This window comes from Neofelis nebulosa, chromosome 4 (assembly GCF_028018385.1).
Source record: "Neofelis nebulosa isolate mNeoNeb1 chromosome 4, mNeoNeb1.pri, whole genome shotgun sequence".
NCBI lineage: Eukaryota > Metazoa > Chordata > Mammalia > Carnivora > Felidae > Neofelis > Neofelis nebulosa.
The window spans coordinates 130920858-130945919 of NC_080785.1; the positions used below are offsets into that span (position 1 = coordinate 130920858).

At 44.4% G+C, this 25062-nt stretch overlaps 2 protein-coding genes across 2 annotated transcripts in view; one reads left to right on the forward strand and one right to left on the reverse strand.

Annotated features, from left to right (window-relative positions):
• Positions 1-10946: 10946 nt before the first annotated feature.
• On the reverse strand, positions 10947-13547 carry GPR27 (G protein-coupled receptor 27). The gene has a single exon (XM_058728794.1). The coding sequence runs from the start codon at positions 13420-13422 to the stop codon at positions 12298-12300; it is 1125 nt and encodes a 374-aa protein (XP_058584777.1). The 5' UTR covers positions 13423-13547; the 3' UTR covers positions 10947-12297.
• LOC131511015 (atherin-like) overlaps positions 13544-25062 on the forward strand; it is a 39679-nt gene continuing 28160 nt past the window's right edge. Inside the window, exon 1 of the mRNA XM_058728797.1 lies at positions 13544-13998. Coding sequence (XP_058584780.1) covers positions 13615-13998 — 384 coding nt within the window. The 5' untranslated portion in view covers positions 13544-13614. The remainder of the gene's footprint in view (positions 13999-25062) is intronic.

Here is a 25062-nt window from a genome sequence, read left to right on the forward strand (position 1 = left end):
TTCCCTCCTCAGGACATTCTCTCCCTGAAACTGGGACTTCATAGGCCAGAATTTCTGCAAGGTAAGGCAAACTGAAAATTTACGCAAGAAAAGTTAAAGTCAGCAATCTACTTTGATGTCATTATCGGGTGTGAATTCCATCCATGCTGGGAGAGAAACAGATCTGATGCCAGAACCTACGAGCTAAATTCAAGTGGACCCGTGGATTCCTTTGCAAACACTGAATTTCTTGAAAACTATCATTTCGGACTTCGACCTTTTTTTTTTTTTTTAAAGCAACATCTTTTTTTGACCATGGAGAAGTTTGTGCTAAAAGTCTTTCCTTACAAACCCTCTCATCTAACTGAAGGCCTTTTTTCTTCCCAGCATTTCAGTGTTGTTCTAGTGTTGGAGTTCTGTAAAGTCAGTCCAGTGATAGATCACTCATCTAAGCCAATTTTCTTCTTCATTGGTTTCAGTATCAGAAACCTCATCCCATTCAGAATTTTCTAACTTCATTTTTTAGAGGATTAAAGTTGGGGACCATTTTAATTTTAAAAACAAGACAGTTTTGGTATTCAGTGAGGATCACTGCCTAAAATTCACTGACAACCTTTTACGATCATTCTCTTTTAACATGTTGCCCTGTATTTCCAGTAATATCCCCAGAATTAATATTTCTTTGGTTCTTAGACATCTTCCCCCTGATTTGTTAATGGTCAGTACACCCTACGGTACTAAAGAGAACTATTTCTCTTCTAGTATCTTTGACAACATAATCCTTAAGTAAATTTATTACCCTCTACTCTGACTCCCCCAAAAGTCAGGGCACTTTTCAGAGCACACATCTCCCAAGATTCGAGATGCCATTAGTACACTGTTCTTGAAGGACCACTCCTTTCCACCCCCCCCCACCCCCCCCCCCCCCATTATCTATCACCCTTAGAGATTCTGGTTCAGTTTGTCTGGGGTGAGGCCTGGGTGTTGGGATTTTTTTTTTTTTTTTTTGGAAGCTACTTATTTGATTCTAAGGTGCACCCATGGTTGAGAGCCACTGAGAAAGAACAAAGGAATATGCTTTATAGAACTGTTGCTTCCCCATGAAACCCCTTTATGAGACACCTTTGTAGTTAGATGAGAAGTGGAGGGAGTAGCTAATGTCTGCCTTTTCTTGCCACCCTCAAAAGTCCCTGGGATCCTCAAGCATAAATGAATCTCTGTTTTGGGATGGTTTCTTTTTTTCTTCTCCCTCCACGACTTCTAGAGGGACCTTCACAGAAGGGTCCCGCTTGAGAACTTTAGTGGGTTACATAGCTCATTTGAGGAGTCTATTCAAAGCTCCTCTGAATTACATTAGGGAAGCAGGCCTGGGTGCAGCCTGGCTGGTGCTGGCTCTCCTGCTGGCCCTGAGAAGTCTGTGCAGCCAGCTCCCTTGGTTTGTTGACCTCGGTCGTCCTCCAGGCACACCCTCCCAGGTGACAGCTTCCGAACTGCCCCCTGTCCTAGCCCCACGTTCCTATATATCTCCAGATTTCATTCTATGTTACTGGAGCTATAAATCCTCAAAATGCTTTAGAAAGTCCAATATTGCAGCAAATTGTAACTGAGTAACTCACATTAGTAAGCATTTTAATAAAACGTACATACGCCACAAGAGATTGAAAGGCAAGAAAGTAGAAAATCATGGGGCAAATGCCCGGGGTAGCCTGTGTCATGTACGTACACAGTGTGTACCAGTGTGTCCACGGCGGATTTTCATCATCATGAAGGCCTGGAACACGCACTCATGAGCTGTGGCACAGCCAGGCAAAACCGGGCCTGCGCCCTGCAGGGGCAGCTGGGGGGTATTTCCAGGCATTCGCTCACTTTCATCCAGGATTTGTCAACACCGACGCTACTGACTTCCTGGGCCAGGCCAGTTTTTGTTGTGAGGCACGGTCCCGTATTCTGTAGGCTGTTTAACAGCACCCCTGTCTCCTGCCCACTAGATGCCAGTAGTTCCCCTAAGCCGTCACACCCCAAAATGTCTCTAGGCATTACCAAATGAGTAGGTAGGGGTAAATTGTCTCCCAAGAAACCCACTGGTGTCGTCTGAAGATACTCTGTGTCTGCTCATATCAATTTTGTTTCAGTATCAAAATTTGAAACAACAGTATTAAAAAATTAAACCCCCAAATGGGGGCTGTACCAAATAGGTATTCTAAAAACTAAAAAACACAAATAGAAAACTACCATTTATATTCAAAGGAATGGAAAGGCAAATACTTGATACATTTTAATAGCCAACCAAAGAAATACCAGTTGTGGGGTGCCTGGGTGGCTCAGTTGGTTAAAAGTCTGACTCTCGGTTTTGGCTCAGGTCATGATCCCAGGGTTGTGGGATCAAGTCCCGTGTCAGCCTCCACACTGAGTGTGGAGCCTGCTTGAGATTTTCTCTCTTTCTCCCTCCGCCCCTCTCCCCCGGGGGGTTCACACGTGCTCTCTTTTTCTCTTTCTCTCTCTAAAGTAAAAAAATATGTATATATTAAAAAAGAAATATCAATTGTATGTCAGCTGTATAGTTTACTGTTTCAAGGGAGAAATTTTTTAATAAGCCACTCATTAAAGCTTAAGGCCACAGGCTCAGATAACCTCAAGAGTAGATGAAAGATTTCACATCTTTGGAGTAGACTTCTGAGCAAATTTCCACATCGTTCAAATCTAGATTTCACCATCTTGATTAAAATGTGATATAATTTATGAAAAACGTTTTTGTCGCAGAAATTCAAAAGCTTTACAAGAAAAAGTTGAAGAAAATTGTGGGTTTTTTTTTTATTATTATTAAATGAGATTTGAATAACTATTGAGAAGCTTCACAAATTGAGTTTTCTGAGTGTGACTGAGTACGGACCTGTTCCCATTAGGCAGGACTGAGGCTGGGCTTCAGTGAGTGTGGTTCAGCCAAGCAAAACAAAAACCTTTCATTATGGAAATATTTAAACATGAAAGTAATCAAAATTGTATAAGACAGCCTCATGTATTCATCATCCAGTATCTTCTCAGCAGTCCCCATCTCAAAGCCAGCTCTACCTGACTGCTTCTCACCCCAGGACCTCTGCCTCTCCTGTGTGGCCTTGAAGCAAATCAGTCTTGTCCCCGATAGAAAGGGCCTCTTAGGGGAAAGGCAGCCACAGTCTTGTGTGTTACTGATGATATCAGTCCTTTTTCTTTTAAGGGCAGCTCTCTGCTTGAACCTTGCTAGGGTCCTTTCACTGATCAGCCTATGCCCCTAACCCATTTAGTCTTGAGATACATTTTTCATATCCCAAGTTGGAGTTCAAAATGGAGGAGAAAAATATCTCAGGCCTGGCATAAGAACATACGAAAGAATATTTTCTCCTGTATAAAATTTTAAAAGAAAATCATTGCTGCTCAAAGTAAGAGACTCACAGGAGAATATGCCAACTACAGTGTTGTGATTGGGTTCTGGGGAGTTGAATGTCGTCTGCAGCCAATAGTCCTTTGGATAGCAAATGTTAGTATTCTCTATTAATTTCCCTGGGTTTGGTGAGAAGGATTTGGGAAAATCCTTGAAGACATGACTGGTAAACTCCACCTGTCTTCCATAATTCACTCCTTTATTCTCACGTTCTCTTCTCTTCTCTTCTCTTCTCCCCTCCTTCCTTCCTTGCTTGCTTCCTTCCTTCGTTCCTCTCCTCTGCCTCCTTCCCCTTCCCCCAAAAGTTTTAGCTAGGCACATGGCCACTCATCTAGCCATCTAGAGACTTCATTTACCAGTATCCTTTGGCTGGGTGTGGCCATATGACTGAGATCTTAGCAGTGGAATGTGAGCACCAGTCCTCTGCCCCACTTGCTTCAAAGGACATCACGCTCCACTTCCTCCCCAATAGGGAGATTCAGTAATGAACCTGGCTACTTTGAGCCCCGAGGGTAGGAGGCACTTGGGGAAGATAATGGAGCTGACCCACTAGCCAGTCGCTGGATCACCTCCTGAAGCAGGCCTCCAGAACCCCAGAGAAACAATTGAGCCACTCTTATTTTGGGTCTCTATCCAACACTTCCACCTCTCCCCTAACCAATCCTAATGGAGTCATTCTTTCCCAAAGTGCATCATTTCGTTACACTTCAGACTTCATTCTGTGCCCTTGAAAAACATAGCGTCCGTGTTTTCATTTAGCGGCTGTCCTGCAGAGAGTGGGATAAGCCCCCCACCCAAAACTGATGGGCATTTGGGGACTGGTGATGGCACACCCCCAAAGGATGTGACAAGATTTATGTCTCCTGGGATTTGCTGGCAAGGGTGGAGCAGGCACACGTCAGTCCAGGGGGCACTAGGCACGCAGTTTGGTTGGTTGTAGATTTCATTGTGATCAGGAGGCAGGGCCAACCTGAGAATTCCTGTCTGCTGGGGCTGGGTAGCTCGGCTGTAGGGCAAAAAGAAAAGGGGAGTCTGAGGCTTGAGAGCAGTCAGTGTTCAGACATCCATACTGGGGTTTTCCTCTTTATCACAGTGCTGAAATAATATCTTCATGAGAACCTGATAATCAAATGGAAGAATCATCCTCAAACCAATAATGCCTGAACTCACTTATGTATTTTGGTCATGAGAATATTAATTTTCCAAACCTAAGAAAATGCATAAATCCATTTCTCTGTGCCACTCCTTTTAATTCAAATATGTCATCTCTCCCTGGATTAAGAAATTTTGGAGACAGGGAATGTCCCTGAGGCCCTCTATGACTGTAAATTTTCTTAGGATGTTTAAGTGAATTTTAATCTCACCAAGAAGCACGAGATAAAGGGAAGAGAAAAAGGACTTTAAGTGACAAACTTTCAGTGAACAAAGCTGTTTTTTCAAGTAGCAAAAAGTAAAGTAATATGCCATTAGCAGAAGACTAATTATGCCTTTGTATAACTGTGTTCCTTTCAATAGAGGCAGGTTATTAAATATATATCTGAAGGTGTTTAATTCTAATACCTTTCTAAAACTTATAAGGAAACTTAGAAATTAAAAGGAAATCTTTTGTCAGACCACATGTCACCATACTCATAAAGGATTAGAACAATTATGCAAATCAAATTCTAGAAATAGCTCTGGGTACCCCATAATTCCTCAAGATAGATATGCAAATTACACTGCTCGTGACTGGGTTGAAAGAATTACACAATGTACAGTTACACTCTTTATGTCGCTATCCCTGATGAGAACCTGCGACAGGGGTTCCTCACTGTCTCGTCTCCTTCTTCCTCTTCTACTGAGCACATTGCCATGCAAATTGGTCAGTGCTCAGGAAACACATTGGGGAAAATATATGGAGGAATAAGCGGGGAGAAAATAAAATGTGAAGTGACGAAGACATGGAAAAGTTTCATCTCCACATGCATTTTACATTTCATGATCTCTGGAGAATATTCTAATAAGGCATGTATTAAGTCAGCATCGAAACTTTAATAATTTTCCAAAGCCTTTTGGAATTACAGCACGTCTGTAGTTCAGGAAAATGAAACCATTTATTGCCCTGACCAGGTTCCAACACGGGGCCTAACCGAAAAACAATGTGCTCCTCTCACATATCATATCCTGGCATATCCTAGAAAGCTCCGTAGATTGGCACATTCTGGTAGTAGAAATGAATCAGGGAAATTTTTACATCTGCGCTTAGCCAACAGTTTATATGTTCTCCACCTAGAGTAGACTGGTCACTTAAATCTTTATTTATAAATGGCGAAATTATTCCTCCTAGAAGCCAAGTAATATTAGCTTTAATGTACCTGTCTCCTTGATGTTACAGAGAAAGAAGAGAATTGTATTTATGCCTTGACATTGCAGCTTAAAATGTTTTTGCATGTTTTCACCGTGTAATTTGAAGTGACTTCAAGACTTGAGGCTTTCAGATAACAAATTTCAAGCTGTCTGTTTCTCTTAAATGACTGCATGCAGGACACAGGGTGCAGTAAATACCTACTAAGGTTTTTCTCCTGCTTTTCCCTTGACCAAAAGCACAAAATACCTTTTTCTGTAGTGAAAGCCTGCTACTCTTTCTTCTTTTGGCAGGGAAGTGGACTGGTCTTCTTGAGGACTACCTGTTTCATTTCTGTTAAGTTCTGACTTGTCTAATTAATAATGGCTTTGCGGGCTCGCCTTGAAGCAAGATTTTATATAACAAATTTCCTCCATCAAAATGACCACATTCCTTACTGGCGCTTGGATATTTGGAGAGAATTGGAACAGAAAATGTTGAGCAGAGAATTACATGGTTTTATTTCACTTAGAGGACTTTATTTTTTTAAATGGACACCAGGGTGAGGAGAATGTGGGAGTCAGAAGGTAAGAAGAACCCAAGAGGAGGGGAAAGAGGAAAACTGGACAATTTTGTTCCAGTCTTCTGGTTTTTCCTCCTTTCCTCACTTGGGTAACCAGAGATCCCAGACAATTGATTATGATGTCTCATCTCCTCATTATCCCCAAGCGCCTTATCTAGGGCCTGCTTTGGGCATATATTATGTTCTGACTTGATTTGTGGCTCGAGGCACATTTGCTAGGTGTCTCCAATTAGCTTGCTAACTCATTAGCATATGGGGACCTTCCATATCCCCGTCTCCTCCTGCTCTGCCCAACACACAGAAACTGGCTGCTTATTAGCTTACAATACGAACTGATTACTGTCCATGGGTTTATTCAAGTGGTTTTCCATTTTCCTGTAACTAGATTTATGATGTCAAAATCTTAAACATACACTGGTCAAAACTAGCCTAGTAATAGGTAGTCTTTTTCATCTTCTAGGTTTATTTCATTCTAAGAAATCAGGTCAAAGTTCCTATTTTTCCAAAGGCAGGTTAATTCAACAGTCAACAGCAGGCTGAATGACCTGATAGTTGGAAAGAGTGAGTGAATTAAATAAGTCTAATTTTTTTTTTAACTTTTTAAATACAGTTCTAGGATATCAAGTACTCTTGTCAAAGGAGTGAAGGGAATCGAATATTTTAAGTACTGTTGCCGGTAATTGTTGCTTCAAAAGCATCATTATTAGTGCCTGAAGGAATAGTAGTTTCTATTTCAAGACTAGGAGTCTATAGGTATGAGGTTGCTTATGGGATTTTTTGTTTGTTTGTTTATTTATTTTGAGAGAGAGAGAGAGAGAGTTTAAGTAGGGGAGGGGCAGAGAGAGAGGGAGACAGAATCCCAAGCAGGCTCCAAGCTGTCAACACAGAGCCCAGTGTGGGGCTCAGTCCCACAAATTGTGCAGTCGTGACCTGAGCAGAAACCAAGAGTCATTTAACCCGCTGAGCCACCCAGGCATCCCATGAGGTTGCTTGTTTGGTTAAGCAGCTCACCTCTGTTAAAATAGATGCCTTTCTGGTCTGTTACCTTCACTGTGTTGACAGTATCTCTTCTCATGGTTGCAAGATGGCTACTGTGGCTCCCAATGCCAAATCCTCACCAAAAACACCCCCAAAGAAAGGAAGTGGTAGGGCTGGGGGAAGACAAGAGAGCTCTATTCTTGGGCTGAGTTGGACCCCCAGGGTCTTGTCTAAGTTGAGGAAAAGGCATAAAGAACCCCTTCGACTCAGACTAAGTTTGCTTTAACTTCTGTTCACTCCAGAAGCAGCTAAAAAGCAATGCAAAGGATATTATTGATTTCGGTCTAGAATGTGAGTGGGTGGAGACGGTTTCCCATTACCTCCTTTGCCCCTCATGGAGAGGGTCCTGAAGCTCAGCGGCCTTGGCAGGTGACACAGAATGACACATCTGCCAGGTGAATGGAGAACAGTATTTTACATCCACTGCACTTTCTAACCCCAGATACCTCAGCACACAGACAATTCAGAATGCCAGTAAGACCATAAACTTGCTACTCAACCCACCATGGCCCTCAGATCTAAAGGGTAGGTTTGGAGACTGGAACGTTTTGCAAGGTTTGCCCTAGAACTGTTTTCCCCCCTCTCCTCCCCTGTGGCAGCTAGTTCACTCCTAATGTCTAGGAATTCACACCTTACATCTGAACGCTTAGTAGCAGTTGCATTGGGGAATGGGCATGAGGACTTTAGACACAAGGAACAATACATGCAAAGGCTTGACACATTGCAATCTGTTCAGGGTATGGCGGTTGTGGAGTGGCTAGAGGGCAGGGCCTGGGAAAGGAAAGGACAGAGGTGAGAGCTAAGGGAGCTGAGAGCCACGGGCATACACGAGGATTCATACAGGTAAACACAGTGCACCAGGAGAGCCCGGAGGAGGGTGGCTGGGCTAAGAAAGGCTTGCAAAGTCTTGGATCTGGGTCCAGCACGAACCCAATGTTCACCAGGACCCAGAGGTATGGGTATACAGGTAAGTTCCACCTATGCCATCCCAGTTCTTAAATACTGCAAATATTGCCTCTGCTCTGGAGGGATTGGTGAGAGATTCCCAGACAGAGAAGGGGACATAGGCTTTCCAAGGAGAGCGTATACAAAGGTCATCATCAAAGGGAGGATGTCTTTGCATTCCATCCTGCAGGCCTTAGAAAGATGGTAAAGGTTAGACTGGATCCCACCCCCCCTCACCCCCCACCCATCCTTCTGCAAAAGGAAACCCTAGCTCAGCCCTAGGACCCAGAACCTGTTATCTTTTAGTGGGCAGGGCACTTGAGAAGGTAGGGGGTGGTGGTGAGATCCAAGACTTGGCAAAAGTAATTGTGCCATGTTTTGCATCTTTCAAAAAGAGAAAGGAAAAAAGGAAAGGGAGAGAGAGAAGAGTGGAGAGAGGGAATAGAGAAGAGGGACAAAGAAAGAAGGAAAAGTAAAAAAAAAAAGTCAAGAAAGAAAAGGAAAGTGGAAACAAATATGGCAAAAAATGACAAGATTTGTCAAGGCTGGATACTAAATAGATTATTGTCATTGTTTATTGGCTTGTTATATGCTTCCCCACTTGAGATATTTCTTTTTTTAAAAAAGGAACAGTTAGGTGGAAATGTAAATAGATACCCTTTTTCTGCAAAGCTTATAGACATAGGATATCAAAACACGTAAAAATGTGTAGTTTTGAACCAACAGTTCCATGCCAGGACATTCAGATGAAGATTTATGTACATGAAATCTATTTTCCATTGCCTCAAGTGCAGTGATTACCTGTTTATCTCACGGGAGAGTGGGAGGGGTGGAGACGTGCTAAATAAACTTCCCAAAGAAACAAATGTGCTATTTTAATAGAAGTCTTCCCCAAAGACTTTGTACCTGTCCGGCAATTGCTGAGTATTCTGAAACACAACTAAACTTTTTCTTGATGGGGGCGCCTGGGTGGTGCAGTCGGTTAAGCGTCCGACTTCAGCCAGGTCACGATCTCGCGGTCCGTGAGTTCGAGCCCCGCATCAGGCTCTGGGCTGATGGCTCGGAGCCTGGAGCCTGTTTCCGATTCTGTGTCTCCCTCTCTCTCTGCCCCTCCCCCGTTCATGCTCTGTCTCTCTCTGTCCCAAAAATAAATAAAAAACGTTGAAAAAAAATTTTAAACTTTTTCTTGATGATGTTTTATTAGTTAGCAATCAAAGTACATGTTAATAGATTCATTGATCCAAAAAGCTGCTGAGGTGTGAGGGGCGTTTTGCATCTCTACACCATTCCCCTAGACAGCTCGTTTCTCTGCCTCTCTTTGTTCTTCTGTTTCTTTTACAGTTGACTGTCATTTCTCATTACTCTTCACCTGAACTCTCATTAGGAATCATCCACCTAATCAGAATGAAGCACAACAAAACAGAACCACATAATCGAATGTTTAGACATGCCATCTGAAGCGAATCTCTGAGGGGCACCAGGGTGGCTCAGTCACTTAAGCGTCCCACGCGTGATTTTGGCTCAGGTAATGATCTCACGGTTCGTGGGTTCGATCCCCGGGTTGGGCTCTGCACTGACAGCACGGAGCCTGTGTGGAATGCTCTCTTCCCCTCTCTCTGCCCCGCCCTGACTCATGTTTGCTCGCTCACTCTCTCAAAACAAATACATTTTTTAAAAAATAAAATAATAAAGTAAATCTTTGTCTGAACAAAGGCCTGTTGGTATATCTCCAGCCAACCGGTGTGCTTCTTAAAGATGTTCTTTCTTGGATCCAACCTCAACCCCTCCTAAGAATCTCTGGACCATGCAAGCACTTCAGGTAATTCTTATGTATATTAAAATTTGAGAATCACGGGTTTATGGATTTTCCTGTTAAAAAACAACCACGAACTCAAATCCATATATAGAGAGGAGAGCAGTCTGAACGGGTTGTCTCAACAGTCAGGTTGCTGCCTAAGGCTGAAGATGTTCAGGGGTCAAATGGTTTGGGCCGTGCTCCATGCCAGGTGCTAAATAGTCTACAAATCACATGGGCTTAGTGACTTCTGTTGTTTTGAACTTGGATCCCTGGGAGGCGGAGGAGGGTTAGATGAAGAGCCTGGGCCTGTCTTTCTTTAGGTTAGCTGAGATTTCTGGCAAGTGGCTGTCGGATAATTAACATTTACCTGGTCTCACGACCTGGGGAGGAAGAAGGTAATTGTTACTTGTATTTTCCAACTATGAGACCATCTTCAGACTGTCTTCTGTGGACAAAAAAGAATACTGCTGACCGTTTATCAGAGGCGAATTGGCCACACCCTCTTGTTATGACTTATCCCTCTTGCACTGAATACTTAATAGTTCATATTATATACAATATGAACTACAATAAATTTCAACATATTTACTGTGCTCATATTTATTGTTTTTATCAAAATGATCGCTTCGCTCACACTCGTCTTCCGTATGTTTATTAAAAAAAGTTTTAAAGCAATATATACTACTGCGTTCCTTTAAAGATGTGCATCTTTTTATCTTGTATCTTAGCTAGACTCCAAATGCCTTAGATATTCTGATGGTCAACTAATGAGCCATGCACTCACAGGATAATGGAACGAATACCGTATTTAGAAGTGTATCAGTACCAGTCACAGTCTCAAACAACAGCAACAAGAAACCACTCCAGAATGAAAATACTGGTATATTTGTATAATGCAAAGAGAAATACAGATATAAATCCTCAAAACGGAAGGTACATTAATAAAAATGTAGCATTATAAGCAAAAAATACAGTACTTGCAGAATTTAGTCTTTCCGTTTAAGATTACAGTGTGTCTACCAAATATTTAAAAGTATGGTTGTCATTATTAATTTAAAATATCCATCAGATGAACAGCACAGCTTAACCTAGCAAACATTTTAAGGAAATGCTTTGTCTTGTAGAAGTCGAGTTATCATTATATTCCATTCATTGATACCATGAACAAAAGGAGAACAGTTTTCAAAGTGGAAATTAGTTTCATAAGACAGAATAAAACTGGGCGTCTCAAAGCACAAGCTGTTTCCATAAACGTATTTTCATTTTTATTGGCAAAAAATACCTAAGCAATTCTGACTTAGTTCTGACTCTGCTTCCCAGAGCCTTCCCAATCCGTGAACCACAATCAGTACAAAAACATGCAATACTGGTTTTTTTTTTTCTCCACACCATCACTGACCAAAACACTTTTACTCTTTTTAAAAGTTACAATTTTACAGAAATGTTTCCACTCAAGATTGGTATAATACAGAGAGCAGTTGTTGCCGCTGATGTGTATTTTTCTAGTAGTATAAAGGAAGGTAGGAAACAAATCTGGTCACTTGTCACTGCTGAAAAAACACTGCCTCGCTACTTTACGCTCCCATTTCTGCTCTTCAAATTCATTACCGATACTGAACAAAGTTTTCAACACTTTCAAAGAACCAGAGCAGCACAACTGACCCCACGGCCGGCAACTCAAGGGGGAACTGACGACAATTTCCCCTCCCCCCTTTCTCCTGCTTCCCACAGAAGACCCTCAAGAAATCAAACTTGTGAAGTCCCCTAGGTTCCTCTACTTCACTGCGAAATGTAATGCCACTTGAGGTTGTCAAAAATAGCTTCTGTAGAAAACTGGCCAAGGTCTTTAGGAAACGTTGCATGAAGAAAATTAGTGTAGGCTTTATTTAAAAAAAAAAAAAAAAAAGGAACACATGGAATAAAAGACGTCAGTACCAGTACAAAGACTCCAAGGCCTATTGTTCAGGATGAAAATATACTTAGTAGGACAAATGCACGGAGCGGGAGGTGGGGCTGGAACATCAAAACCCATCCCTCCCTCCCCCCCCCCCCCCAAGAAAAAAGTAGTCTGTACAATCCAAGTGCTTAACCACTTTGAGAGTCATTTTGAAGGCAGCTTAGAAAATTAATAAGGGGGCAGAAGAGAGAGAAACGACGTCACTGTCCGAGCCAAAGGGAAAGGCCGGGTGGGGCGTACGAGGCAGGAGAGCCCCTCACAAGCCGATGCCTTTCAAGTCGCAGGGGAGGGTGGCCTGGGTGGTCTGGGGGCTCTGGCAGCAGGGGAACTGGGCCCTGAAGCAGTCCCTCAGCTCCCTGTTGAAGAGGAAGCACACGACAGGGTTGATGCCGGCCTGGGCGAAGGTGAGCCACACCGAGGCCGTCAGGTAGGCCTGGGGGACGGCGCCGGGCCGCACCAAGACCCGCAGGTAACTGGCCACGACGTAGGGCCCCCAGAGGAGCAGGAAGAGCAGCGTGACGGCGTAGAACATCTTGCACAGCCTCTTCTCCGTCTTGAACTCCTCGAGCACGAGGAGGCGGCGCGCGCCGCGGCCGGGCCCCGCCGGCCGGATGCCCACGAGCGCGGGCGGCGTGGGCCCGCGGCCGAAGCCCGCCGTCCAGTTGGCGGCCGCCTGGCCGGTGGCGCCGGGGCCGTGGAAGGTCCAGTCGTGGCTGACGGCGGGCACGAGGCGCGCGGGCCGCATCTTGCGGCGGTCGTGGATGAAGAAGAGCAGGCGGAGGTAGACGAGGTGCGTGGCGCCCACGACCACGGCCAGCAGCAGCAGGAAGCCGAGCGCGCCCGGGGCGCCGTCGGGCCGCTGCTCCAGGGCGCACGGCGCGTCCTCGTCGTCGCCGCCGCCGCCGTCCAGCACCGGCGGGAAGGCCGCGGCCAGCGCCAGCGCCCAGGCGGCGCACACCAGCATGGCGGCGCACGGCCAGCCGGCCAGGCGCTCGGCGTAGAAGCGGTGGTGCGCGATGGCCAGGTAGCGGGTGACGCCCACGCCGAGCAGCAGGAAGGCGGCGTGGAAGCAGAAGAGCGCGGCCAGGAAGGCGAGCAGCTTGCAGCCCAGCGCGCCCGGCGGCGCCCCCGCCGCGGCCGCCGCACGCCGCGCCGCCAGCATGACGGCCGGGAGGCAGGCGAGCGCGCGCAGCCCGTCGGCCAGGCACAGGTCGAGCAGCAGGTAGTACGGGGCGCGGTGCAGGCTGCGCTCCCGCACGATGAGCAGCGCGAACAGCACGTTGCCCGCCAGGCTCACGCACAGCAGCAGGCTCAGCGTGGCCAGCTTGAGGCCCAGGGCGGCCGCCTCGCCGCCGCCGCCCGGCTCGCTAGCGTTCGCCATCGCGGCCTCCCCAGGCCGTGCGCTCCGCTCCGGGGCCGCTCCCGGCCTCGCCGCTCCCCAGGCCCGCCCGGCCCGGGCTCCGCCGCCGCGCGGGCCCCGGGGCGAGCTCCCCGGCCGGCGGGGGCTCAGCCCGCAGCCGGCTGGCCCCTCCCGGGCTCTCCGAGCCGCCGCCGCGCCGCCGCCATCTCAGGAATGATGCGCGCAGGAGGCGACGGCCACTCCCTGCACCTTGGGCGCCGCGGGCTTCACTGCGGACAGGGCCGTGCCGCCGCCCGCAGCCCCCCGCATCCTCCTCCTTCTCCTCCTCCGCCGCCGCCGCGCCTCTTGGCTCTGCCCCCCGCCGGGCCCGCCGCCGCCGCCGCCGCCGCCGCCGCCGCCGCCGCCGCCGCGGAGCCCCCTCCCCTCCGCCGGAGCGCGCAGCGTGGCCGCCGCCGCCAGCCCCGCCGAGGCAGCCCGCGCCGCCCGGGCCGGGCTGGGCTGGGGGGCGCCGCCGCGGGCAGCCGCGGGGCCGGGAGGCGGCCGGGAGGGAGGCAGGGCCCAGGACGCAAGGTGGCGACAAGTCGCGTTTGGCCCCAGGTAACGGGGGTCCGGCGGCGGCGTCTGGCGCCCGCGCTGGGGTCACGGTGGCCGTGCGCAGGGGGGAGGTGGCTAGGGATGGCAGGGTCGGGAGGCCTGGGGGGAGGGGGGACGGGCAGGAATCTGTGGGTAGAGCGTTCTGCCCACTAGCTAATGATTAACAGTAGTGATCGTCACCGTCGTAATCAAGTAGCCGCCGACGTTCAGGTGAGCACCGATGTGGGTGGCAGTGTTCTGGGCAGCTTTTCAAGCGTTATCAACCTGACGTTCACAGTGACTGCAAAGTTGCTTCTTTTCTTAACCTCACTTAGTACCTGAGGGAGCAGAAGCTTAGGGCTCAAGGGAGTTGCGAGCCAGTAAGTGGCGGATTCGAATATCTCTAGGTCTAATTTCCAGGGCTGGACTCCCCGCGACTCTGCAGCGAGCCCTGCTCTCGGCCTAACCCGTGGTCCCAGTGAAGACATATGTGAGGGAAAAGAAATTCAGCGTTTTCTCTTAAGTGACCTGGAAGGTGCACCCCATAGCCCCCAGGGAATCTGTTTTCTGGGTGAGCCTGAAAGGGCAGCCGATCTTCCAATCCTGAAACCAAATTCTCTCAAGGCTTTGCTCGCACCATCCCCCAGCCTGGTCCAGCAGGCTGCCCCCCACCCCACCCCACTCTTTGGGGCCATCCTTCTGACCAGGCCACCTTACTCTGTATCACTGCCTGATCATTTATTTATTTATTTTTTTATCTAGCGCTTATCATTTATCATTGCATAGTTTTATTCGTGTTTTAAAATTCTATCCTTCCAGCCAGTCTCTAAGCTCCATGAAGGCAAGGGACCATGTCTGTTTTTTGTACTAGTCTATCCCAAATGCCTAGTGTAGTACAGCCAGAATTGAGAAATATGTTGTTTCTCAGGTACACTCACTTTTCTTGTCTTTTATGCAGAACATTATTTATTGCCCACCTACTATGGGCATGGCAGGCACTTTGATGGGCATTTCCAGGAAGACATAAGATCGTAGAGAGCCTTGAGTGTGAGGCTAAGGAGTCAAAACTTTCATCTGTAAGCAGTGAGGTGCCCTGAAGTTTTCCGAGGAGAGTGACATTGTTAGAACTGTGCTTCAGGAAGATTCTTTTGGCAGTAGTACTTAATTAAGAGGGAGGACAGAATAGACCCTGAAAGTCTAGTCCGGCGCCTCAGACTTTAATGTACACAGATATCCCTGGGATCCTGTTAAAATGCAGATTATGACTCAGTAGTTCTGGGATGGAACCAAAGATTCTGCGTGTCCAACACGTTGCTAGGTGACACTGTGTTCCTGTTCCACACACCACACTGAGTAGAAAGGACCTCAAGGACAGCTTGGACCTTTTGCGAAAATCTAAGTGATGGCCAAAGACTTAGGACCCCTAAGTGGCCAGGAGCAAGTAGGCAGCTGACCAGGAAGTCTGCAAATATCTGTTGACAGCAGAGAAAAATAGATTTTGGAGGATATTTTGGTTAGGAAGTGTGTTTTGATAATGGTAGCTTAAATATGGACATGAGTTTCTGAACAAGAAGTCCAGAAGTCAATGGTTGCTGGCATTCGATTATTGGCTCAAGGACTGGATTTCTGGGGGCGCCTGGGTGGCGCAGTCGGTTAAGCGTCCGACTTCAGCCAGGTCACGATCTCACGGTCCGTGAGTTCGAGCCCCGCGTCAGGCTCTGGGCTGATGGCTCGGAGCCTGGAGCCTGTTTCCGATTCTGTGTCTCCCTCTCTCTCTGCCCCTCCCCCATTCATGCTCTCTCTCTCTCTGTCCCAAAAATAAATTAAAAACGTTGGAAAAAAATTAAAAAAAAAAAAAAAAAGGACTGAATTTCTGAAAGTCTTTTAGTCCTTCCTGTATGGTCAGTAAGGTGCTGACTCTCCAGCCATTGCTTCTGCATTCCAGGCTGGAAAAAAAAAAAAAAGGAAAAGAGCAGTTGGAAAGTGTTCCTGCCATCCAAGTAGGCCCTGTCTGAAGAGCATTTCAGAAGTCCTTTGTTACAGCAAACCCCAACACAGTGTTGGCTGCCTACCGCTAGCAGGAAGGGAGTTTGGGAAATTGGTTTTGTTGTTGTTGTTTTGGGTGTGTGTTTTTAAACGTCTATTGATTGATTGATTAATTGATTGAGAGCAGGCATGCAGGAGCCAGGGAGGGGCAGAGAGAGAGAGATAGAATACCAAGCAGATTTCCTGCTTAGCGAAGGGTCCGGTCTCACACCTGTGAGATTGTGACCTGAGTGGAGATCAATCTGAGGCTTAACCAACTGAGCCGTCCGGGCGCCCCTGTTGTTTTGTTTTTAAAGCCAGACACATAGCCATAGAGAATGACATCCTGTCTTGATGTGGACCTTAGCACTTGGGGTGCTTCTGCCCTGAGGAAGGGGTGCCTTTCTTAGAACTCACACGAAGACGTCATATCTAGTTCCTTTATGGTGGTATTATGGCGACCTCTGTTTACTGAGTTGTTTCTATGTGCCATGCACTGTGTTGAATACCTGACATGTGTTACTGCATTTAATCATTATGGGAACCATATGTAGCAGATACTGTGACAGGCTTCATTTTGCAGGTGAGGCAGACAGGTTAATTTGTCCAGGCTTTCCCTACACGGACATGTGAGAGCTGGGATTGGGGTCAGAGCCTGAACTCATAACTTTGTATATGTTGCCTCTTTATCGTAACTGCAAAGAAACTTATTGAGTTTCTAGAAAGAAAAACAATCAAGAACAACTGATGTTCACGTTCACAAAATTATGGCACCTTCAGGGAGGGAAGGAATTTTCAAACCCATCTAATCTAATACTTTTATTTGATATAGAAAGTCTCATTAATGGCTGAGTGGAAAGGAGAATCCAGATCATTTCATTCCTAGGTCAACACCCTTCCCACTTAGTTGAAATAATAACCTTATTTGTCCTAATCTACACACGACATTGGATAAGTCACTTCACCTCATGGATCTCACATGTTCCCATTTACAAAATGGGACGGTGGACCAACTGAATTCTGAGGGTCTTCAGTGATGAAATCCAGTTTGTATAGGAGAAAATGAAAGTTAAATGGTTCTATAACCCCAAATGGGGAGAGTTTTTTCCAGAAAAGGACACAAAGGAAGAGATATTCGTCTTTTATCATTTAGATTTCTCTGTGTTTCCTACTTTTTTGTATGGTTCAATATACTTTTCTTTGGGGTTTGAGATTTGGTTTAGTCATTTGCCCAGGATCAAATAGCAGAAGCAGCAAAGAAAATATATAAATCTCAGCATTTATATGACTGCTGCTTTCATTCTCAACATTTGTTCAGTAGATTAATACTTAAGGAAAAGCTATTAACATTTTATTGCCAGAATCAACTTATTTTCCTTTTATTTCTAGGAAGCATCCGAGAAGACTTTAAAATAGTTTCTTAGGGATGGACTTAAGTTCCTGCATCTCAAAGCAAAACAGCTCTATGAGATTTTTCTGTGCCTTTTGCTTATAACCAAACTCTTCCTTCCAAAATTCTGTTTGCTTTAGATGGAAAAATTGGGATTTCACCGCCAAATCAATGATGTCACTTCTTTGCTGCACATGTAGACAGTGTGAGTGGTAATGGGAATCTAGACTGTTTGGAGGAACTGGCTGACACTTCTTGACAGATACAGTCAAAGCCATGGGTCCAATGGTCATGGGAATGAATTTGGCTGATGACTCTTGTCCAGCCTCAGGCCTTCATCTGACCTTGGCTAGTCATCTGCCAATGGGTACGTTGAACACCAAGTTAGAGAAGGTTTGCTTGACTTAACCCCTATCCTAACTCTTAGAAAACATGAGCCAGAGTCTACATCCAATGGATGTTTGATTATTAAAGGATAGCATTCATATTAATCTCTCGTGGGAGAGAGTCATAACTGCAGGAATGAAAATAGACTGGGAGTTAGTTAGATGTACCGCGGTTCATATCCAAGTCCCACAGATTACTAGTGTGCATCCTTAGCCAAGTCCCTTGCCTTCTTTAAAACTCTGAGCTTCAAAGGCTTGTTGTGAGGAAGATACTGTGATCCATTTACAAAGAGGGTAGCACCTGGTGTGCACACCAGTGGTGCGTAATAAGTGTTAATTACAGTAACTCTTGTTTGCTCTTACCAGACTATAAATGCCTTGGATAACCATGACTTGATTGACTTCTGTATTTTCTACCGCAGCTTAACCTAGCAGGATGCCCTATATATAGTGGGTTCTCAATAAATGTGTGTGATGTCACACATATAAGATCAAAGGCGAAAGAAATATAACTGCTTCCTAGAAACAGGATTTCTGACTCTGAGTTACCATTTTGCCTTGCTGGTGGAGAAAGATATTACGACCTTATAAATATTTCTTGGGTTTCATCATGGCCCCTTGCTTCTTCAAGACGTGACATAGCTCCAGGGTAACATCCGGATTGCACAGTATGCAGCACTGCACTAAGAATAGTGTGTGTATGCATATGTGAGGTCTTTCATATGATGTTTGCTCAGTTGTTGCCATTTTGTTCCTGTCCTTGTAAACTGTTGTGGTTTAGTGATCTTAGCTGCCTCATGCCACACTGAGGGTTGAGAATCCGAGCTGAGATGCATATCATATAGACGCATCCACACCGTTATGGCTGGGAACCAAGTACAGATCCCCTGTTAGTTCCCCTTTCTCTCCATTCTGCTTCATCTCTGGAGGCTCCCTGTCTACTCTGGCAGAGGGAGAACCCAGTTCTTCCTTGATTTTCTGGAATTGAGTCCATTCCTCTAACTCTGTGGTTCCACAATTTAGGTGTTTAGGAAAATAAAAGCCCCCAGAAACTACCGTGACATAAACCTCTCCTAAGCAAGGAAGCCTCCCTGCTTTGTGCTTGAATGTTGGGAAGGAATGGGGAAAACAGAGGAAGAAAAGTTGTCAGTTCGTATCTCACAATATTGTTCTTGCTGTGTGTATTTGTTGAATGAATGACTGAATATCATGTGTATATGCGTGGTGTATTGTAACACTGTATTGAAAACACTTTTAATGGTTGCTGTACTGCACATGCGAAAGAATGAAGTTGGACCCCTGCCTCACACCATATACAAAAATGAAACTCAAAATGGATCATACTCCTAGAAGTAAGAGCTAAAATTATAAAACTCTTAGAAGAAAACATAGGAATAGGTATTCATGACTTTAGATTATGCAGTAACTTCTTTGATATACCACCAAAAAAGATAATTAAAAAAAGAAAAAATAGATAAATTGGATTTCTAAAACATTTTTAAAAGTTTGTGCTTCAAAGAACACCTTCAAGAAAGTGAAAAGACAACCCACAAAATGGGAGACAAATTTTCAGGTTATTTATATACATATCCTGTGTATGGGATATGTAAAGAACTCTTATAACTCAACAGTAAAAAGACATAATCCAATTATAAAAAAAAATGGTCCAGTGACTTGGATAGGCAGGGTGCCTGGGTGGCTCAGGTTAACATCTGACTCTGATTTTGGCTCAGGTCATGATCTCATGGTTCATGGGTTCGATTCCCGTGCCGGGCTCTGCGCTGACAGTGCAGAGCCTGCTTGGGATCCTCTCTCTCCCTCTCTCTCTGCCCCCTCCCTACTCCTTCACTCATTCTCTCTCTTTCTCTCTCTCTCTCTCTCTCTCTCTCTCTCTCTCTTTCTCAAAGTAAATAAATGAAATTTTTAAGAAAGGAGTAGGATAGGCATTTCCCCAAAAAGGCATACAAATGGCCAATAAAGTCAAGGAAAAATGCTTAACATCATTAATCATTAGGAAAATGCCATAGTGAGATACCACTTCCCACCAATTAGGATGGTTGTTACCAAAAAGACAGACCGTAACAAATGTTGGTGATGATGTGGTGAAATTGGAACCCTCGTACAATGCAGGTGGGAATGTACAATGGTGTAGGTGCTTTGGAAAACAGTTTGGCCGTTTCTTAAAAAGTTACATGTAGAATGACCGCATCAACCAGCTAGACTCCTAGATATATACTGAAGAGAAATGAAAGAATGTCCACATAAAAATTTGTACACGACTGTTTATAGAAGCTTTTTTCAGAATAGCCAAAAGGAGGAAGCAATTCAAATGCCCTTCGGTGGATGAATGGATAACCAAAATGTGGCGTGTCCACATAATGGAATATTCACTCAGAGAAAGGCATGAGGTGCTGACTCCTGCTGCAGTGTGGATGAACCTTGAAAACACTAAGCCACATGGAAGAACCCAAATACAAAAGACTACATATTATACAAGTCTGTGTGTATGAAGTGCCACATAGGCAAATCCATGTAGACAGAAAGTAGATTGACGGTCGTCAAGGCCTGAGGGTAGAAGAGATTGGAGAATGGCTGTTAATGGGGTCCTGGGTTTGTTTAGAGGATGCTGAAAATGTTCTAAAAGTCAGCTCTGGCGCTAGTTGCACCCCCCTGTGAATGTCCCAAGGAAATACAGAACTGTGAAACAATTCCTGTTACAGTCAGGTCACTTCTGTGTCCTTTGGCGATGTCCTTAGGACAAGGTGGATAGGGGCCTGGAAAGCAATGGGGACTTCTTGTTGGTGCTTCTTGCGTGAAGGTGGGCCTTTAAGGTGTGAGTTTGTATGTCCTTCCCTGGGGTTGGCCACAGAAATAAGTCCTGCCTTGCCATACGGTCACGTGTTGCCCCTTTGGTGTGCTGCAGCACTTACATGCTTCGATGCAGAAGTGAGCTTGGAAAGAAGGGTAAAGAAATTCTTATGTGATCAGTCACTTTATATTGAAGTGTCTGTCCTCTAGAAAATTATCTTTTTTTTTTTATATCCAGTAATGTTCCAATGTGTTTTGCATACATTATGGACTTTACTCCTACAAAACCCTGTACCTACCCCCATTTTACAGAAGAGGAACCCTGAGTCTTAGGTTAATTAGAGCAGTTAATAACATTGTCTGTGGTCATACAACACAAAGCTGCGGAGCAAGATTACAATATGGACTGGCCTGAAAGCCTGATTTTTTTTTTTTTTTTTTTTTTTTTTTTGGAGAGAAAGAGGGTGCAAGTGAGCAAGGGGCAGGGAGAGAGAGAGAGAGAGAGAGAGAGAGAGAGAGAAAAGAGGGGCTCACCCAAAGCGGGGCTGGAGTTCACCTGCTGTGGGACTTGAACTCACAAACCATGAGATTGTGACCTGAGCCGAAGTCAGATGCTTAATGACTGAGCCACCCAGGCGCCCGGAAAGCCTGAATTCTTAATAAATATATACAGGGCTGCATTGATGAATACATAACTGAAGGAAAACCTATCAATATCATGTAAATATTAAGCTGGGGGTTGTAACACCTGAGACACAGTTGAGAAAAACCATTACGCTGAAGGCAGTATTTTAATCACCTGAAGATGAACACTTCCAATATTGAAAAGAAATAAAAATCTCCGCTGTTATCACCATTTAAACTCTTATTTATTTGTTTGTTTGTTTGTTTATATTTCTGTCATAAATTTTTCCTAAGAGTTATAGCCATGGCTCCAAATGAGAAAAAAAAAAGCTGCCTTTTATGTGACCCATCTTTTCCCCATTATATTTAATAGCTATTTAAACTCCCTCTAGTGGTTAAGTTATGATGTGACCCTAAATTTTGCTTTTCAAAGATTGAATGCGGCCCCCAGGACAAGGGTGCTACTGTGAATGCAGAAGATTGTAGGGTCAACCCTGTTTCCTGACTGCTCTTCTCCTGTGTATGGACTAAGGGTATGAATAGCAAGTTTCAAAGCTGCTGCTACTATAATCCTCTCCTCTGTCTCCTATTTCTTCACAAGTCAGATTGTGCATTGATTATTGTCATTTTCTAGACTAGAGAATTACAGAGACTAGTTGCTAAGATAACAGATTTGTGGGGCACTTCCTTATACAATGCTCTGAGCTATGGAAATGGAACTGAGACACACAGGACACGTTCTAGACATGTGCCTATTTCTTGACTTGCTGTCTCACCTATTACTTTCTTATAATGAAAGCATCGACTTTCCTATAATGAAAAATGAAAGTGACTGTTATCAAATACCCACCCTCTGTGCATGTACACATCCCACTTGCGCCCAAATTCTTTCTCTCCCCCCTGACCACCAGGCTTTGCATTGGGTCTTGATTTAGATGAGGCGGAGATTCTTTTCATTGGCCAGGATTATTAGCCTTGTCTGGGGAGAGCAACTGCAAAAATAAGATCCAGGCTGACCTTAGAGACAAGACAGACAGGTTTTGATGGTGAAACAAGTCACACAGAAAGGTGTGACTTTGGCATATTTCTCATTTGACCTTATGGTCTCCATTTCTCATCACCACCATCCCTTTACTTTCTGACATGCATAGAGCCCACTTAATGAGTACAGGTTCAAGTCTGCTTAGCATTAGTGAGGTGTAGGATCTTGAAATTCCAGGCGATGTAGGACAATTCACAGCTGAATCACATAACTATACGTTGTCAATTCTACTACCACTTTCTTGTTTTCCTTAGAGCCACTAATTGTCTCCACACACACCCCCGCCCCCGTCCCGCCCCCTTAAAGTGATATGTGCCACTTTGACCTCAGACTTTCTGACAGATCTTGCACTTTCACCCAACACAGCCAAACTCCTCATCTGGTTGATTGGTAGTGTTTTCATCCTTGGAGACCTTTCTCTTGGAACGTTTCTTACCTTCTGTCTGGTCTGGACGGCTCCCTGCACCGCTGTTGCCCTGGATCTTCCCATCAAAATCATGCTGGCCTCTTCACTCCCCTGCCATGTCAAATCTCTCATTTCCTGCGGCCCACCTCTTTCTCTTTCTTGTCTTGTTCTTTCATTTCGTTTTTAGGTGGTTGTATGGATGAACATCAGTAACTTCCTGAGAAAGGTGATTTGGAGGTAACCGTTTTCAGATTTTACACATCTAAAAGTGCCTTTCTTTTTACCTTCAACCTTCCATAGTTTGGCTGGGAATAGAATTTTACCAGGTTGGAAATAATGACTAATGACGTTGAGCATCTTTTCATGTGCTGATCTGCCATCGACATATCTTCTTTTTTGATAAGTCCTTTCAAATCTTTAGCTGTATTTTTTGATCAAGTCACTTATTATTAATGACTTTTGAGAGTTCTTTATGTATTCTGGAAACACATTCTTTTTCAGGTATATGATTCCCAAATATTTTTTCTTGGTCCATGGCTTGTTTTTTTATTCTTTCAATAGTGTCTTTTGATAAGCAGAAGATTTTCATTTTCACCAAGTTCCGTGTATCAATTTGGATGATTTTACACATTGTGCTTTTAGTGCCCTTATCTAAGCAGTCATTGCTGGTAACAGAGTCACAAAGATTTTCTCCTGTGGTTTCTTCGAGAAGTTTTATTTTTTGGAAGTATTACATTTAGTTTTATGTTCCATATGAAGCTAATTCTTGTAAATGGTATGAGATATGGCTTGAAGTTATTTTTTGCATGTGGATATCCACTTCTTCCGGCCTTCTTTGTTGGAAAACTTACTTTTCACACAGTTGCTTTTGCGCCTTTGTCAAAGAAATCAGTTGTTCATATACGTGTATGTCCATTTCTGGACCCTCCATTCTGTGTAGTTTATCCATATCTCTCGATTCCAGTGCCACACTTTATTGATTATCGTGACTTTTTAACGAGCTTTAAAATCATGGAGTGTTGGGGCGCCTGGGTGGCTCAGTCGGTTAAGCATCCGACTTCAGCTCAAGTCACGATCTCGCGGTCCGTGAGTTCGAGCCCCGCGTCGGGCTCTGGGCTGATGGCTCAGGGCTGATGGCTCAGAGCCTGGAGCCTGCTTCCCGTTCTGTGTCTCCCTCTCTCTCTGCCCTGCCCCCGTTCATGCTCTGTCTCTCTCTGTCTCAAAAATAAATAAATGTTAAAAAAAAAAAAATCATGGAGTGTTATTTCTCCAGATTTGTTCTTCTTTTTCAAATTGTTCTGACTGTTCTAAGTCATTAGCATTCACATATGGATCTTAGAATCAAGTTGTTGAATTCTACAAAAAGGCCTGTTGGGATTTAATTGGGATTGTATGTACATCAGTTAGGGGATAATTGACACTTTAACAATACTACATCTTCCTATACATGAAAAAGACATATCTCTTCATTTATTTGGGTCTTTAATTTCTCTCAGTAGTTTTCTGTCGTTAGCATACAGTTATTTACATCTTTTGTCAGATTTTTCCATAAGCGTTTCATATTTATGATACTGTTACAAATGGCATTTTAAACAATTTCAGTTTCTAATTGTTCACCGCCAGTATGTAAATACATAATTTATTTTTTCATATTTATCTTGTGTCCTGAAATTTTGCTAAGTGCACTTATTCCAGTAGTTTTTTGGGGCAAATTCCATGAGGTTTTTTACATTGATGGTTGTGTTATCTGTGAATAAAGACATTTAACCTTTTCTTTTCCAATCTAGATGCTTGTTACTTCTTTTTCTTGCCTTGTTGTACTGGTTGGAACCTCCAGTACAATGTTAAATAGAAGTGATGAGAACAGATTTTATTGGTCTGTTTCCTCATATCAAAGGGAAGGCATTCAGATTTTCACCAGTAAGTTTGATATTAGCTATAGGTTTTTAGAGATGCCTGTAGATGAGGTTCCCTTCTATCCCTACTTTGCTGAAATTTGTTTGTAATAGAAAATGATTGTTGTTTTTTGACAAATGTTTTTTTCTGCCGTTTTTGAGATGAACACATGGATTTACTAGGATAGTTTGTTAAATGATGAATTGTATTGATTGACTTTTGAATGTTAAACCGACCTGTATTCCTGAGAGAAATCCCATTTGGTCCAGATGTACTATCCTTTTTATATTTTCTTATTCTTATATTCTACTTGGTAAAATTTTGTTTGGAATTTTTCTATCTATTTTCATGAAAGTTATTGATACTTTTCTTCTGGTACTGGTTTTGTCTGTTTGTTTTCAGGGTGACGCTGACTTAATAGAATGAGTTGAGAAGTATCCCTCCTTTAAAATTTTTTTGAATTGTGCTTGGTATTATTTTTCCTTAAGTGTTTGGCAGAGAAACCATTTGC